The sequence below is a fragment of the Eschrichtius robustus genome, chromosome 13 (genome assembly GCF_028021215.1).
Source record: "Eschrichtius robustus isolate mEscRob2 chromosome 13, mEscRob2.pri, whole genome shotgun sequence".
Taxonomy (NCBI): Eukaryota; Metazoa; Chordata; class Mammalia; order Artiodactyla; family Eschrichtiidae; genus Eschrichtius; species Eschrichtius robustus.
In genome coordinates this window covers 90,361,791-90,380,235 of record NC_090836.1, presented here as the reverse complement: position 1 = coordinate 90,380,235, position 18,445 = coordinate 90,361,791, and the positions used below count along the sequence as shown (strand labels likewise).

The 18,445-nt window shown below is 51.4% G+C and overlaps 1 protein-coding gene across 1 annotated transcript in view; it reads left to right on the top strand.

Annotated features, from left to right (window-relative positions):
- The first annotated feature begins 2,153 nt into the window (after window positions 1-2,153).
- NUAK1 (NUAK family kinase 1) overlaps window positions 2,154-18,445 on the top strand; it is a 69,304-nt gene continuing 53,012 nt past the window's right edge. Inside the window, exon 1 of the mRNA XM_068561801.1 lies at window positions 2,154-2,641. Coding sequence (XP_068417902.1) covers window positions 2,387-2,641 — 255 coding nt within the window. The 5' untranslated portion in view covers window positions 2,154-2,386. The remainder of the gene's footprint in view (window positions 2,642-18,445) is intronic.

Here is an 18,445-nt window from a genome sequence, read left to right as displayed (position 1 = left end):
GGCCCATGCAAGTCGTAAGGCCAAATCTAATTTCAAGAGGATGGGGTAGTAGATTCTTACCATGTCCCTGGGAAGGGAAAGAAAGACCCAGAAAATATTTGGTTAACAGTTTTAATTACCGCTACAGACACGATCTGTTTATCTGTAAAACAGATCCACTAATCTATACTTTAAGAAGAAGAAACTGAAGCTCTGAGAGGTTGAGTCATTTGACCAAGGTCACACAGCCTATCCACTGGGAAGCCAGGCTCAACCTGCATGTTACTCACTCTGACTTTTTAATCTACATACACAATGTCTACAGACTTTGTATAAAAGCAGAATAGTTGCAGGATGGGGGCAGGGAGGCCCTGCAAGCGTGGAGGACAGAATAGGAATTGAATAAACACGGCCTTTGTGTTTGTATTAAGCGATAACCAGTGTGCTCCTGGGGAAGGCAAGAAGGGACAGCGGGGTTTATGTCAAGCATCAGTAGAAGAGAAGTTTGGACAGAGAAGAATACCAAGCACGGGAGTGTGGCACAGAGAGGATATGATGACTGCAGTGTTATAGGCCATGACTCTGGCAGCAGGGAGGGGGTTTGCGGGGAGGACATGCTGTTGCTGGAGTCCACGGTAAGGTGATAAGGGACAGACAGGAGCGAAGACAGCAGGAATGCAGAAGGGATGAACCTGAGAGCTGCAGAGGAAGGGCGAGCCCAGCTCACTGGTGAAAAAGTAAGAACCACCAAGCCATCTGCAGAACGCACCAGACATTCTTCATACCTCACTCTTCCCATCCTAGTCTGGTATACTGCACCATTTATAAAACAAATTACCTAAGGCTTCTTTTCCTCTTGCCTTCTTCTTCATTTCTCCTTGCTGCTTCTTAGAAGAACGGGGCAGCCTGGCTGCAGACGTAGGCCCTTCCTGCCTGACCCTCGCTTGTGGGGGGTAGAGTGCCTGGTACCAGGTCCAGGATCTGGCCATTTCAGTTAAAGGAAAACTCTAAAGGCCCAAGGGGCCGAGAGGCCTGCAAGTCGCCTCTGGCTTCAGCAGGCCCCAGGCCCTGCTCCATTCGAAGCCCCTGGTTTGCCCACCTCCAAAGGCAGCCTTGGCGGGCAGGGTGGGCACCCAGCTCTCCTCCTCTGTCAGCCGTCGCCCTCCTCTCTCTGGATGGTGTCGGAGGGCGGCAGTGCGGCGGCGGGCCCCAGATTCAGCCTCCTAGCCTCCCTCCCTCCCCGACTCCGCCTTTCTTTGGGGAGGGCGCGGGGCCGGGCGCAGCGCGCCCCTCTTGGGGTTTTCGGGGGCGCGCAGCTGCCCCGGGCGAGCAGCCCTTCCGCTGCCACGGCGGGGGTCTGCGAGGCGGGGGTGCCAGCCCCGGCGGGGCGGAGGGGGTGCGCACCGCGGCTGGGCACGGGTGGCCGTGACTCACCGGCTGTAACCCAACACCCGCGCTGCTCCCCTCCCCCAGCCTCTCCCCCGTCTCCGGCCTGGCGGCCGCGGCGGCACCCAAAAGAAAATGAAGGGGCGCCCGAGCCCGCGGCGCCCCCGGCCGGATCGCGAGAGGGCCCCGGCGGCCCTCGGCTCCGAGCGCTCTCGCCTGCCCGGCCCCGGGGCTCGGCGAGCCGCCGCCGCCGCCGCCAGGGCGCGAGCAGGAAGGGAGGCCGAGCGGCCGGAGCAGGAGCAGGAGTCGGAGGAGGCGGCGGCGGCGGCGGCGGCGGCGGAGGGCCCGCGGTAGTTGAGGCGGGCGAGGCCGGGGAGGGGGCGCCCGGGCGAGCCCGGGGAGGGGGCGCCCGGGCTGGGAATCCCCCGTCTCCCTCCCGGCCGAGCGAGGACAAAGCCCGCCGGCCGCCGCCGCCGCCGCGGCCTAGGCGGCGCGGCACAAAGGGCGAGTCGCGACACGCACCCATCCCCCTCCCAGCTCGGGGTGGCCCCGGGTCCCGGGAGGTGGGGGAAGCCCCGGACGCCCCGCCCCTCGCCCCCCTCCCCCGGGGCCGGCCCGCGCTCGCCGCCTCCGCCCCCGCCCCGTCTGCGCGTCCTCCCGGGGAGGGGTCCGGGGGCGCGGCGCCCCACATAACACTCCCCCTCCTGTGCTCGGAGCCACCCCTCTCCCCTCCCTCCTGCGAACACCACCGCCTCCCCCGCCACCGCCGCCACCTCGCCCGACGCGCCGCAGCTCGCCGCGGCTGGTGGGCGGTGCGCGGATCGTGCGCGCCGGAGGCGCCAGATGTGCGGTCCCCGCCGCCGCCAGTGACCCAGCCGCAGCCCGGGCGGGAGCCGGCCGCCTACCCAATGCTGCGGGGGCGACCTTGAGCGCGCCCAGGTTTCCCTCGGCGGGGACCCAGACACCGCGAGCGCCGTGCCCTGTCCTGCCCTCTCCGGCCCGGCTCGCCCCGCGTTCGGACATGGAGGGGGCCGCTGCGCCCGCGGCCGGGGACGGCCCGGACTTGGGGCCGGGGGCTCCGGGCTCTCCCCCGGAGGCGGGGGCGGGGGCGACAGCAGCCCCCGCGGCGGCGGCCCCGGAGCCCAGGAAGCCGCACGGGGTGAAGCGGCATCACCACAAGCACAACTTGAAACACCGCTACGAACTGCAGGAGACCCTGGGCAAAGGCACCTACGGCAAAGTCAAGAGGGCCACCGAGAGGTTTTCGGGCCGAGTGGTGAGTTGGGGGGAAACCCGGGGGGCTCGGGCTAGACGCGGCTGGGGACCCAGCGCGCGCGCGGCGGGGTCTGGGGCGCAGAGGAAGGTCTCTTGTCCGAGAGGGGGCTTCCCGGGAACCCCCAGACAGATTCCTCACTCTCCCCCCAGCTCCCCGTGGCTCAGGCGTGTCTTTCTCCCGAAACACTTGTTACATCCTGTCTGCGCATATTTTGGGGGTTTTGATCCCAGCAGCAAAGTAGTGTTTATGATTTGCAAACACTTTGCAACGTCGGGACCGTTGGGGTCTCCCTCGCGGGCACGCATTCATTCTTTGGAATGCCTTATTGCTTTAACTACAGACAGAACCACAAACTCAGCTCGGAGCTGGTCCCCCAAGCCCCATGTCCTGTAGATGAATGAGACCCCCCTCCCCTGCATCCTCCCACTCCCCGTTACCGCGATGCTGCTGTCACTGCAAGGGAGGACGGACTCCTGCCTGTTTTTAAGAGAGAAGGTTAGGGGACAAAAGTAAAGGCTGCTGCATGCCTGAGGGTTGTGACAGTTTGTTGCTGGCTTCTGGGAGGACTGAAATGCCTAGGGCATGGACAGCCATACGGACGTTCAGTTGCCGACTCAATTGCATTTCAGGCCCTGGCTGCAGGGCTACTACATTGCTTAAGGGGTCTGCCCCAGCCTCCCCACTCTTTGTGACAGCTGAAACCCTGCCAGGGTCCCAAGACCATTTACACAGCCCCAAGTAGCGCCTTGAGTGCCTTGGGGTCTCTGCATTGTCCCAACCTCGGTGTGTTGTCATTTTCCTTTCTGCAGAACTGGCCCTTGAAATCCACACTTTTTGTGGCTGGAGGTTTGGGTTCAAAGTGACTGACTGTTGCAGAAAGATTTTGTGTGGTGTGTGGCAGGAAATTAACATGGTTCTTTGATTTGCAGCATATCAGATGGATTTTAATCAATTTGGGGCCAAAGTCAGGAACTAATTATGGGACTCCTTGTGTACACTTTTGGGGGCTGTTTCAGGGCCCAGGTTGCTTATAAACTTAACAAATGACCACAGGGAAAAAGCAAAATGGACTGTTGAATGAAGTGGTAGGTTAATGTTAGGATTTTTCTTTTGCATCTTTGCAGGGACAGTTCTGTGGACAAAATGGGGCATCAGTCAGAAAGTTCAGCCCCCAAATTCTCAAATATTTGGTTACCTGGATAACTCCCTCATTCTAGGCTTCACTCTTTGGGTTGATACGGCTTTATCCTATAGCCTAAAAAAAGTCTGTTATAGGTTAATTGGAAATTTGAGAGATTGTACCTTGTATTTTTAAGCTGTCGCCTATCAACAAATTCTATAGCAAGCAAGTCGTTGAGAGGGCAGGTGCCATTTTTGTAGGTTGAAAAATTTCAAGAGGAGATGGTTGTAAAGATGACCTTTGAGGAGCACACTTGCAGGTCTGTGGAAGAGGAGGCTGAGAAACGTGCACTTCATTCATGCTTTTCGTTTGAGGTGATATTCCCCAGGCTGGATGTTGAATAAGCAAAAACTAAGCCTAGCTCCTTGCTCATGTTGTCTTAATAGCTGTTGAAGAATCGCGCTGGGAAGTTGGAAAGCGGAGTAATGAAAACCAGACGCAGTTGGAGCTGCAGGTTGAGGATGTGAGCTTGTGAGGGGTTGAGTGGTAAGGGTGTGTCTGGGATTTGTGAGGGGACAAAGATACCAGAAGCCTGGGGAGCTGCCACTAACTGCAAGAGTGAAAGCTTGTCTTATGGCAGACATCTTTCTGAGCTTTACTAGGGCCTCAGGTATTTGTCTTGCTGTCTGATCCACGGACTAGGGTAGAGTGAAAGGGGTTGCATCAGTAGACGGGAGCCTGCCTTTCTCTTTTGGTGGGTGTCTTTCCCTTTATTTGCAGGAACTCTGAGCATTCCGTCGGGATTTAGTCGAGTGGCCACTAGGGGGCGCCCTGAGAACGGAAGAGGCTCATTTCACAGCCGCAAGATTTGAGTCCTGCTCTGGTATTGTCCAGCCCTAGTTCAGTTTCCCATTGTGCTATTCACTTCAGCTCCATCTCATGTTTTACTCAAAAATTATGCAAAGATTTTGAATCTGGTAGCATATCCACATCCAGAAACTGGCAATCCCCAGACTGCTTTCTACTTGATAGATAAACTTAGGATGTTAGCAAAATCATCTGGTGAAAACCCTGCATTAAGCAGATGGGAAAACCGAGGTTGGGTGAAGGGAAGGTCTTCCTTGGCCTCAAGTCCTTCCCCTGCTGAGCACACTGCTCACAGATGGTGTCAGAACTTAAGTGAGAAACAGGACTTGTCAGGTGGAAAATTCCCTGTGCCTGACTGGACAGAAAATAAAACAAACATCAAAAAAATTGGTCAGCAAGTTGTTCTTGCCTGCACAGTGCTTGGTGACTCAGAATCTGTCAAGAGCCACAAGGAATTTTCATCTGAAGTGTGAACTTGGAGTTTTCTTCTGGTTCCAAGGATGCACTAAACATCCACAATTTGCTTTCGGGGTGCAGTTTAGGAGAATTCAGAGCACGCTGTCTCAATTCTACCTTTTAGGTCTTTGGGTAGAATTGTGAAGTGATGTTTTATTTTCGTTTGTACCCACGCCCTTCAGAGCACTTCCCAAGAGGAGCTGTGACTTTCAGCTCCTTTGCCAATGCAAGTGGCGGAAATCGGGTGCTGGGTGTCAGGCGCCATGAGATGCTGTGAAATCAGCCCCCGCTGAGGCAGAGAAGTGTTTAAGAATAAGAATGTTGTGGCTTTTAATTGCACGTCTGCAAGGGCCTTCTGAATCAAACAAAATACCATGCAGCATCAGCGCTCAGTGAAAGGCAGTTCCGTACAGAGTTGCAGAATCTGGAACTTGGAGTTGGCTGGTCCAGCCCCTGCGTGGTCCAGGCATCTTCCCCTCTTCATCCCAAATGTAGTCTTGCTGCAGCTGCCTGAGCATGTCCACGACAAAGGACTCAAAGTGGCTTCTTCCAGAGATTAACAAGCCCCACAAAGGAGGCACTCTTGCAGAAGGGCTAAGAGTCCTGGCTTACATTCAAGTCCTGACTGATCCCTGACTAGCCTTGTGACCTTGGGCAAGCTGTGTAACTTTCAGAAACCTCCACTTCCTCATCTGTAAAATGGGCTAATATAGTACCAATTTCATGGACTATTTGTGAGAATTGAATAAAATAACCTATAGAAAACTTCAAAAAAGGGAAATTAGCAAATTTACTTTACTCTTTTAGCAGATGTTTTTTCTCATATCATTTGGACTTTCATTTAGATTTTAAGACCATCAGAGAGGCATGATGCATTGGACAATTAACTCACTCAGAGAGAGGAAGGAGAAATCATCAACTTTTCAGGTTAATTAGGGAAGTGCACCCATAGGAAGGCACGACAGTCAGCCAGATTCTGATAGGATCTGAACACATTTTTAAGACCTTGAATTTGCTCTTTGTTTATTGCACAACTTCTGTTTTGATACAGTTTCAGGCAGGGCTGTGTAGTGAGCCCCAATGTTATAACATGGCATTTTCTTTGAGCCAAACTCCCTGGACCCTCAGGCTGCACAGAGCATTGGCAAAAAATTCAAGGGCAAAAACAAACAACGTTTTGGGGAGAGGTGTTACGCGATCACCTCACTGTCAAGGGCTGAGTTCAGCTCTCCCTCTGCACCAGGTTAGCCCCTGTGAGCAGTACGTGACGTGGTGTGAGCAGGAATCAGGTCTCCGGGAGGGGTCTGGCATGGGAGTGGCAGGGCTGGCGGGCAAATCGTGCCCCCAGTTTGCCATGGTGCGTGGGTGATGGGGCATCCTTGCCCAGCAAAGGAACTGATTTGACTAAAAATGGGTGTTTTAAGCACTGACCCAAAGTTATTGATAGCCTGGTGCTGGAAAATTGCAGATCAGGGGTGCCAATTAGTAAGCTGGCCTGCTGAGCCAGGGGTGCATTGCTGTCGTACGCATGGTGTCTGAGGTGCCATGTTGCAGCTAAGGCCCAAACCCCGTTTCAGGGAGTAAGGGACTTTGGCAGACACGTGGTCCAAACTTCTCATCCTTGAGGTGGGAAGAATAGGGTACAGAGTTGTTAAGTGACTTTTCTGAGGTTGCACAGCTGGTGAGTGATGGGCTGGGTCTAAGAAACCTGATTCTTGGTTTGGTATTTTTCCATCACTCATTTAATAAATCTTTACTGGAGCAAGACACGAGCCTCACTCTTAAAGAGCTTATAATCTAGTAGCAAAGAGGAAATGTACTTACAACTATTGAACTAATTCTGCTCAGTTTAACAAAGATTTATTACCATCTGCCATATGCTTCTCACCATGTTAAATTCTGGGACATACACATGGATAAGACCCGAAGAACTTACAGTCTGGTGGAAGAGACAGAGTGAGCAGTTGCTAGGCCATGGGTACCTCTTCTCTACAGGAATTGATTACTTCTGGAGATTTTCAAGTTGGAGTGTAGCTCATTGAAGATCAGTTCATTAAATTGAGTTCCATGCTAGACGGGAGCACCCCCTCCTGTATTGCTGCTGCCGCCGCTGTTATCACTACCAGCGGATATTTTTGAGAGTTTGTGGTGTGTCACGCTGTGCTAAGTGCTTTACAGACATCTTCTATTGTTTGATCGTCACCACGATCCTAAGAGGTGCGCACTCTTGTTAGACCCATTTAACCAGTGGGGAAAACAATGCTTGGGGAGGTTAACTTGCCCAGGATCAAACAGCTAGGCAGTGTCAGACAAGTTTATCTATTTTGAGACCCATTGCTGCTGGTGAAATGGAAAACCTTCTTTTTGATGCACAGCAGGTGACCTCTGGATTTGGGTGCGGTGTTTCAATCATGTGCCAGAAGATTAGCCATGGGGAGATTCTTCTCCTGGGGGCGTTTCTTGTTGTTCAGGAAGGGTATAGAGAGAGGGCATACTGTAGGATTAGGGAGGGCAAGGGCTGTTGAAGATGACCCTTGATTTGGGTTTCCGAAGACTGAAATATGGAAGCTTTCGGGCAGAGGGCAGATTCCAGGGTGAGCAGGCCAGATCTCTTGGAATGCAGGGTGTATGCTGGGACATAGTGGGAGGCAAGGTTGGTGATATGGGATGGGGGGAATAATAATAACATTTAATAATAATAATGATAATAATAGCGGCTAATTCTTCTTGAGTGCTTGTAACGTGCCAGGTACATTTAACTAATTTAATTCTCGTGACAATCCTGCAATCGTCTCATTTCCCAGAGGAAGAGACGGAGTCACAGAGAGGTTCGCTAATTGCCAGGGTCACACGCAGCAGCAGAGCCGGGGTCTGGACCCAGGCAGCGTGAATGCAGAGACCTTGGCCAGCTCCCTTCCTCTAGGTGGGCTGAGCTGGGCTCTGATCGCAGCGGGGCTCCGAGCCCATGGGTCTGGTGTGCCGGCTTGGAGCAGGGAGCCAGCCTGGAGGTTTTCGCAGGAGTTGAGCTATGAGAAGATAAGGATCAGCCCGGTGCTGGGGGAGAGAGACCTCTGCTTGTTGGGCCACGGGTCTGTTTTAATGAAGCAGGTCAGGGAGCTCTCCTCCTGGGCACACACTTTGTTCTTTGTGCCTTCAGCAGCCTCAGGTTCTGGAATCCCTAGGGGGCCTCGGGAGGTCAGCTGGTTCACTTCCCGGCCCGCAGACAGAAATGCACCCACCCCACTCCAGGACGTCTGATCTCACTTCCTCCTGGGAAGCCGCAGGAGATAAGAATTGAGTTGAGGTGTCTTGTCTCCTGGGAAGCCCCGTTTAACCGTCTTGGACCTACTGTCTGTGCCTAGCAGTGTGCCGGGCACATAGTAGGTCCTGCGCAAAGGCTTGTAGGATGGCACAGAAGGGAATACATTGAGCGAGGGACTGTTTTAGGAGGTGTGGAGGCTGGAGGTCACCACCCCTGACCTCAAGGAGCTTTCCGATTTGTGGGCAAGGAAAGACAATGGCTGGAAATGAATGGCGGGTTACGTAGCAGAGTCTGCAAAGCCAGGCAGACCCTTCCCTGCACGAATTCTCTTTCTGTTACATTTGCTCATGCGCTTGTTAGGGGGAGAGAGGCTTCCTGGCTGTGGCTTCCTGTCCTCAGTGGCTTCGGAGTCAGACAGCCTAAGTCTCATTTGTCTTTCCCACATGAAAGTCCTGGAGCGTCTGTAAGTTATGATTTGTGAAGTATCTGCTTTAAAGCAGAATGCATTTATCATTCCACTGGCCCAGACGCCACTGTACAGTGCAGGAATGAGAAGATCCCAGGCCCCGGCACAGGAGGGGCTGGGCCAGATGACCCACCGTGAGTGGAGTCTGGCTGTATTGATAAAATTCTCTGGAAGTGGTCCAGAAGCAGCCAGATGTTGACTTCACGGCGAGGCTCTCCGGTAAGCTGTTAACTGCATGTTAAACCGGGGCCGGGCTGAAGATTCCTCGTGATGAAGACACATCCTCCTCTGGGGTTGGTACCCCTTTTCCTTTCAATCTGGCAGTAAACCGGGTGTATTTCATGAGGGCTTCCTAAAGTGCCCAGGACAGTGGGAAGTTTCAGAGCAGAATACGACCTGCCATGGAGGTCCCGAGAATTTAGTTTGGGCGTGTGATGAACGCATCTGGAATAGTCTGAGAATGATGCAAGGGAGTATATAAATGAGGAGAAAGAAATCAAGGCTGTACAATCAAGCAGGCTTGGGTTCCTATGCCCCCCTGCGGCTCGGCAGCTGGAGGATCCTGGGCAAGCCGCACGTTTCCTCTGAGCTTTTGTTTTCTCATCTTGAAAATGCGGCGACCAATATCCGACCAAGTGGGATTGCCATGAGAAGTAGGATTTGGAAGCTTCCAACGCAGATCCTGTGCATAGTATCTTGAAAACCAGAGCTAGTATTACTACCTTGTTGAGAAGTACTAGCATCGAGCACCTGGTGGCCTTCTTATACCAGGTCGTGGCTGTCCCTGCTTTAAACCCTCCCATGGGTTGCTGGGGACTTAAACTCTGAATCTGCCACATCCTTCAGGTCCTGACCGGCTGTCCGAACTCCCACTCCCTTGTCCTGTCTTGGCCCTGTGTCGGTTTCCTTCAGAGCTTGTGGGTTTGATGCTTTGTCTGTATACAGCCTCCCCTCCCTCCCCCATTAGAAGGGAGGCAGGGTCACTGTCTGACCACGGCATCCTGGCCTGTAGCCGGGTGCCAGGCATACAGTAGGTGTTCAGTAAGAATGAATGAATGAATGAATGAATGAATGCACGAACGAACAGCTGCATCGAGAGTGCACCAGCAGTCCTGAGAAGGGGGGGAAGGCCCCTTGGGCCCCCATCCTCCTGCTCTGGGTCACCCCTCTCCTTACCACCAAGTGGACCGCGGTGGAGGGCCCAGCGCGGCCAGGTGCGTCTCCATTGAGGCTCTGAACGGCTGGAGGGAGGAGGAGGGAAGCGGGTTCCCACCCCTGGCGGCTGCTCCCCGCGTTTCTTTGGAGCTCTGTGGCCTCCTTGGGTCACTCCCACACTTCCGGGAGTCACCCGCCCCCCATCTGAGAATCCCCGGTGATCAGCTCTGCAGAGTAGGCAAGCTGGAGACACAAAATGCATTTGCAAGATTTTCAAAACATTTTCTCCCTGGGCTGTAAATCAAGTACTTAAGGAATTGTAAACCGGCTGGAGTGCGGAGTTTAATGTATGTCTGGAAAAAACACCATCGTGATTTGCCTTTTAAACTTGAGAAAAGAATGCCACTTCGCTTACTTTCGTTAGAGGTATTGAGAGGCAGCTGGAGATTTCCAGTGGGAGGGTGCTAAGAGGCTGCTGCGGTAGGTTCCCTCCTTCCCTGGAAGGGGAGGGGAAGGGCGGTGTCCAGATGGCTCAGGGCGCAACTTGCAACTCTGTGGCCAAAGGGAGTTTAAAAAAAGGGAGCTGCTGCTTTGTCAGTGTTTCCTTAAGTCCCCAGTTCCCTCTCGCTGGTGTCATGCTCCTTGTAGTTCACGTGGCTCGAAAGCCACGAAAGCAGCTGATGGGTGCAGGTTGGAAGGAATCCTTGCTGGCTGTTGTCACTTCATTGTGAGTTGGGCTCAGTTCACGTATGATTCACCCCAGCTGCCAGTGACACTCACAGGAAGGTGGAAGGGAAGTGGACGATCCAATCCAGGAATCCAAAAGGGAGTGTGGGGTGGTTCTGAGCCTGTCTCTGGAGCCAGGCGCCTGGGTTTGAGACCCTGCTCCAACCTCCTGTGTAAATTTGAGATGGCCAGCTTGACTCAGTTTCTCCATCTGTGAAATGGGAGTGGTTGTGAGGATAAATGAGTTGTACGTCAAGTTCTTAGAAAAGTGTGTGGGCCACAGAGAGTGTTATCCTTGGAAGGAGCCCTCTTGGGAAAGGCAGGATGGGGTCTCAGCTGTCTTTGTACCTTGGGCAGCCTGGGCACAGGGCATCACAGAGTAGGTTGAAACCCCTTTCTTCACCTGTAAATCGAGGGGCCAAGACAAAATGCTCTCCGAGTTCCCTGCCAGCGCATAGGAAGAGAATCCTGGGATTCGCTGAATGCAACTGGTGAAATGTAGACTTCATTTCCTACTGCCTGGTTTTTGGCAGGAGGTCTTGTTGCGGGAAGGGGAAGTATCGTCAGCTCCCAAAACCTTTTTCAGATTGTTAGGTGCAGGCTTTGTCACGCGTAGGGAGAGTCTGCATTTCCATTCAGCTCAAGGCAGACATTGCTTTTTAAGCATGTCTATGAAGTGAGTTCTGGCCTAGGCTCTATGTGAGTTAGACCATTCTCATTTTCAAAGAACCTAATCAGTTTTCTCATCTATAAAGTGGGATGATAATAGAACCTGCCTCCTGGGTTGTCAGGGACAGTGCCGAGAGCTGTGCCTGACATGCAGCCAGTTCTCAGTAAAAATTAGCTGTTATTATTTGGGATTCAGAGGAAGGCAAACTCATATATTCTGCTGGGTTGTTTGGAGGGATCTTCACTCATTCCTTAGCTACTTCGAGTTTAGGGGACTTTGCTTTTGGTCCCAGTGAGGCTGGAGGCCTGCGGCTGCCTCTGCTGTCCATCGTGCATTTGGGTCTCCCAGTGCTTTTAGCAGCGACGGGGGGCGTTCAGCATCCAGGGATCTCCTTCAACCTGGGGGCAGCTGGATGGAGGCGAGACTCCGGGGAGGAGGAGAAGACTAAGCAGGGGGCCCTCTCCCCAGTGGAAGGCGTGTTTTTGGCATCCTCACTTAAAAGGAAGAATTGACCAGTATGTTTACTAGTCTTTCATCCTTAAAGATGAAATCGCTCTATCAGGCTCACCTCTGTGGAGCACTTTATATTCACCCGGCCTTGGGGTGGGTGTGTTGCCTGCATCATCTCACTGAGTTCCGGGTCGTTCTTAGACGCCCCCCGTCCCAATGAGAGAGATGCTCTCACAACCCCCATTTTCCTGCAGAGGGAACTGAGGCCCAGGGACACACTATTTGTGACCTGGGGATGATGGCAGGAATGAAACTCACGTCCGTCTGAGCTCTCGGCTACGACCCTAGACGGCTTCCAAGGAGGAGTAGAAATAGCTGTCATTTTTCCTTCTGCCTCTCCCAGGTTGCACGTTTAAACACATTTATTCAAATATTTGCTGAGCTCCACCGCTGTGCCAGGCCCTGTGTGGGCACCAGGGAGGTGGCGGGGTGGGGCTGGGCAACAGCAACAGGGAACAGCCTCTGCCCCAAAGGAGCCCAGCCACCTCTTGGTTCTAGAACGAGCAGCTACCCCTTGTCATTTCTGGATCCCCAGCCTCTGTGGTCCACGCTTACCCCTCCTTGCTGGTCCATTTAAGGACACTGATTCCCTATCGTATTTTTTTTTCTTGGTGTGCTTTAGTCTCTTAGAATTTCATCCCTTACATCAAGTACATTCATTATGCAGCCATGACTTTCTCAGTATCAATTAGAAGAGAAGACAGCAAACTTTGAGAAGCTCTCAGTGGTCCTTGATGTAACGCTACTACCTTGTCTAGCTCTTGGCAGATTACAAAGTGAATTATTTCTCCAACTAGCAGAAGCTGTGGGAGGGAAGAGGCTGATACTCGGGGTGATCTGGTGAGCTCAGAGCCCAGCACGTGAATGTATTTGGGTGGAAAGGCAGGGCAGTGATGCACCTGCTCCAGGGAGAACCCCGCTTTGCATCTTCCTTGTGGTTAATTGATATCTGTTTCCCAGGCAGAATCAAATGGAATGCTTGCGGAAGGAACCAGTGTGTGAGTGGGTGTGCAGGCAGCTCGTGGCAGAAATCCTGGAGAGGGGAGGAATGAAGTGGAACCGTCCACTGAGTCGTATCCACCTTCTTGAATATGTAGGGAGGTCCAGAGCGGAAGGAGGATCCTTTCCCTAATGGTTGTAATAGCAGGAAACATTTATTGAGTGGCGCGTGTGAGCCAGGCACTATTCTAACTAACTACTTTACGTGCTGCCTCTCCTTTGAGCCTGTATTATTAGTACATTCATTTTGTAGACCAGGAAGGAGAGGCTTAGGGAGGTCACAAGACTTGCCCAAAGTCACAGAGCTGGGATCTAGGGCTGGGCTGTCTGACTTCAGGGTCAAGGTTGTAATCATTGGGCTCCATGGCCTCTCATGGGCGCGGATCCTTGGAGACTTCTGCAGCTTCCTGCTTGGGTCCTTCACCCACATGCTGCGGGGTGGACTCCCACTGAACCCAGACTTACCGCTCAGAGAAGTTGTGATCAGGCTTGTGAAAATAGCAATTGGAGGAACTTGGTTCCATGAAGCCAATTATTCTGTGTCTTACTCGTTTATGTCCTCCCTGTGCCTGGTTCTGTGCCTGGTGCACAAGAAGAAGGCACTTCGTGTTTGTGGAATGGCTGTGGAGTGTTACGAGTCTGGGGATGTTGTCAGGAGGCTTGGGGGCCAGTCCCACCATCGCCACAACTTGAGCTGTGTGACCTTGGGCGAATTACGCCCCTTCTGTGGCTTCAACTAATTTCTCTGTGAGATGAGAGCTCTGGGACTGATTTGGAGCTTACTTTCCAGCCGCATCCAGTTTCTGCATTTAGTGAGTCTTCAGGTCTTGTCCCCAAATTGCTTCAAAGTGGCAGTCACCAACTCTTCCCTTGTTTGTCCTCCTTCACTGGAAGGCAGCCTCTTCCAGGGCATGGATTTTCACCAGTTTTGTTTACTGGTGTTATCTCAAGTGCCTAGCATGGTGCCTGGCAAATCAGTATTGGTGACCTGCCTGCATGCATGCCTGAATGAATGATTGCAGTCTCTCTCTTGCTGATGAAATCTCAGCATAGAAAAAATTCTGGGGCTAAAGCCTAAGAAGAAAATTAAGGAGCAAAAGTACCATTTTCCAAGGAAAACACCATCTTTTATAAAGGCAAGATGCAGCCGAGACGGGGAAAGTTTATTATCTCTGCTAGCCGAGGGATTAGGGAGTCAGGCAGGATTCCTCGATTTTTCATCATCTGGTGATGCTTTTTGCAAACCACAGAGAAAACAAAACAAAAACAAAAACTCTCCCATTCCTTCCCCCCACCGCTCCAGCGCCTCCTTTAACTTCAAGCTGAAAAAGCACTTGCTGCTTGAAACAGCGCACGAAGGAAAAAATTGTAACAAATATTTTGCATTTCTCTGGTGGCGGCACAGTCTGAATTCCTTTCAGCCCCACAATGAGTTCTAATTTTATGAAATGTTTGGATTAGCCACCAATTTTCCGGTGGAATTTAGGAGGCTTGTATCCGTACTTATGCTTGAAGCGAAGAAATCTCGTAAAATCCATGCAGGGCCCAGTGGGACGTTGTAGCCAAGGACAAAATGACCATCAGCGGAACGGCGGGGAAGAGAGAGATCTCTCTGGCAGCTGTGGGCAGGCTTTGTGGATGGTGGTGTGTTCTTGAACCACAGTCTCTGGGGCTTGGCCGGGCTGCATACCACTTCCAACTGATCATGGCCTATAAAAATTCCAGCCCAAGTACAATGCCTTGTACCTGACCTTGTTCTTTCAATTCCCAGAGCCAGAGAACGTTAGGGCATCTGGTAATCGGGTGAGAGGCATTTGATAACACATGGTGCTCTACCCGCCTTCCTCACCCTCATAGCACTGAGTGCCTTGTGTTATAATTTCCAGTCTACTAATCTCTTTCCGCCCCTAGACTTGTGCTGTCTCATGCGGACACACGTGCCTATTAAAGTTAACATTAATTACAGTGAAATAAAATTAAAAACTTAAGTTCCTTGGGCATACTAGCCATATGTTAAGTGCTGGATAACCCTATGGGGCTAGTGGCAGCCATCGGACAATGCAGGAAAGATCATTTCCATCATCATAGAAAGTTCTAAAGGGTGGCGCTGCTCTAGAGGCCGAGTTTAATGACAGCAGGGACATGCGCCACCCGTTTCCTTGCTTTATTAGCTCTGTTCACAGCACTTGTCACCATCTTTAATTATCTCTAAGCAACCTCATTCATCATCTTCTCTGCATCTCCAGTGTCTAGAACAGTGCCTGGTATATAGTAAGCACGGTGAAGATTTTTAGAATAAATGAATGAAGTTGTCTGTCTGATTTAGCATTGCTTTGCATGTGCCTGCCACCTTCAAAACAACTGACTGACTACTTATTGAGTTGTAACTCTTGAATGGATTCATCTGATATTCGTTGAGCACGTACTATGTGCATGCCTCTCAGGCTATGATGGTGGGCAAATGGACATGACCCTCTAGTTAAGGAGCTTAGCCAGTCTAAGGGCTCTTAGATTTGTGGGGACATGGGAGTCTCCTGGGTGTGCCAGTTAAAATGCACCATCTTTGGCACCCACCCCAGAGAGCCTGGTCCAGCAGGGCTGGGGTGGGACTTAGGGAGACCTGGGAATCTTCAGCATTTTAACCAGATAACACAAGGGAAGGTGATGGGGTTGGTCCATGGTCTGTCCTTGGGAAACACAGTAATGGAAAGCTCGTTGTATTCATCTGAGGATATACCACCCCACTTTCTTCAGTCCACACCTTCTTTTGTGATAACTGGAGGGCCCTAAGACCCCCACGCCTTTATATTGGAGCCGTAGTTTGAGGTCTCTTTGCCTGTTATTTTCCCATGGAGTAATAATAATAGCAAACAATTGCATAGCAGGAATCGTGCCAGGCGGTAGTCTAAGCACGTTGAATCACTGACCTAATTCATCCTCATGGTAACCCTAAGAGAGGCACAGCATTGTCATCCCCATTTTACAGTGGATAAACTGAGGCACAGAAAATTAAGTCGCTGGCCCACGTTTGCACTACTTGAAGGGGAATGCCAACGTGGAAGTGCTGCAGGGCTGCTGCTGTCAGTCACTGGACCTTGAGCTGCTGCCCCCCAAATGCCGAATGTGCCTTTATATCCTTTTCTGCCAGGTGCTCAGAATCAGAGTCAGGTATATTTATGAAATGCCTGTTTAGGGGATTAACACGTGTGGGCCTTAGGAGCTCTGTTGATCTACAAATGCCCATCCCTGGCCTCAAAGAGCATAATTCATTCAGACATTCCCTTGGGCCTACTATGCCTCAACCCTGTGCTGCCAGGTGTAAGAGGCTTGCAGCTAACAGGAGAGACAGAGGCAGAGGCAGGGACGTCCCGAGAAAGTGCCACACCCAGGTTAGGTCTTCCTCTCGACAGGAAAAGCAAAGCAAATCTTACAAGCTAGGTGTTCCCTCATTTTGCTGCTTGTGACTCTCCATTCTTTGCATAGTTTTGCTGTAGAATAATATGCCTACTTCACCAGTAGGGGTTCTGAGTGTGTGTATTTTGTATGTGTGATGGGGGGAATCCAACATAAGGAAAGATGTGCCTCCCTCCCGTCCTTTTTTTCCCCACCTAGCAAGGCAGGAAGCCCCTTAGAGTTGGGAGACGCCCAGAACTCCTGACCCACTTGGGAGAACCTTGAAAGAAGGGGAGCGAAGGGAGAGGAGAGAACATTTGTAGAATAATCACCCTCCATGAGGCTGTTTACGTGCATCATCTTATGTCACAGCAGCTCTGTCACGAAGGGACCGTTATTCCCACTTTGCAGTTAAAAAGGTTGATGCTCAGAAAGGGTAACTGATTTGCTCAAGTAAGCAAGGTAGCGCCAGAGTTAAAAACTCAGGTCTGTCTGACCCCCCTGTGGGCTCTTCTGGCTACACCGCTTGTTCCCAGTCCCGGCGGAGCATTAGGATCACCTAGGGACCTTTTAGCAGCTCTCTGCGGATGGGGTCCGGGCAGCACCATCTTTTAAACAGACACCTAGGTGCACGGCTGGAGCTGAGACCGTGGTGGAGCACGCTGATGACAGAGGCCCAAGGGTCTGCACTCCTGAAGGTGTCCCATCCATGCCTGGTCCACCTGCGACCTTGCCCACAGCAAGGTGAGGCCCCTCCCCTATGTGGCTCCCAGCGTGCTTCCTCCAGGGAGGGCTGGTGTGTCCAGAGCCATCCCACTGGACCTGAGCCGGGGACCTTTTGCTCTGTTGCATCAGAGGCTGCCTGTAAATCAGCAGCTGGCTTGTTTTCTTGTTAAGCTCCAGTTGTAGTGACTTTTGTGTGTCTGTTTATTTCAGGGAAATAATTCCATCCTGCAAAATCGATTCCCTGGGGGCTACAGAAGTACATTTGGAGGGACTTCTTTTACTGGGGTGACCCGAAATGTCCTCTTTCAAAAGAGGCTACAGCTGTTCCTTTTCTCCCAAGCCCTGTCTCACTTTGCCCTCTGACCCCATCCTCTCAACCTCGTATTTTGAAGGTCTCACTGCAGGGTTCTTACTTACACACATTTCTGCATGTGGCCTATTTGTTAATAATAATAATTTAAAAAGGGGCTTTGCAGTATGTACTGTATGTTGGACAGTATTGGGCATTTTTTGTATGTTGTCTCATTGCATTTTGCCTTTTCTTGGCAGTGATGAGAATAAACACGTCTGAGATCTGGGGATCTTTATCCTCAAATGGAGGAAGTTACAATTATACCATGATTTGCTGGCGTTTTGGGAGGATGAGGTGCTCCATGGACTATAGAGGCCGCCATATTGGGGCAGTTGGCTTGGCTGGGATGGCGGTGGGGAGTTGGCTAGTAAAACAGAGGAGGGTGGGAGAAGCAGAGAGCAGCCCAGCGGCCCCTAGGGTTCAACGTGACATGAGCCCAGTCAAGAAAGTGGAGAATTCTTGTTACTCTGATGCATTGGGTAAGTGGAAATACTAAAGGGTTACAATAGAGAGCTCTAAATATAGTTTTCCAGGTAATTGAAGCTCGCTTATTTACAAGCCAATCTTTTAAAAAACTGTAGCCATTTCTTATGGAAATCTTTCTCAGTTGGATGCACACTTTCTTGCTTTCTTAAAACAAGGTACCTTGAAGGTAGTTAAATCTTTTCTCGAAGTCTTTTTGGGAACTTCTAAATGGTTCTCAGTACTGTATTTTGGAGTTCTCACGTCTGCTATTTATAGCTTGTCTATCTACTCCTTCATCAGCTTCCATGCCTTTTTGTGACCCTTTTTAAATGATAACATTTTTCTTTTCCCTCTAGCAAAAATAATGCATGCTCAATACTGAAAACTCACAAGACACAGAAAAGTTAAAGATGAAAGGTAAAAGCCAGTCGTCCTGTCTTGATTCCACCAGGGAGACTGTCTCCAGTGGATTTCTAGTTCCGTATTTACACTTCCCGACAGCTTTGCCATGACAAGCTTGTTAGAATTGTGTTAGCAGGAAAACATTGGGTGACCATCTTCAGGGGCTCAGTGGATGGATTCTATGCCATTTCTTGGGGTGGCTTTTCTAAGAGTTCGTTTCCTTTCTCATACAGTC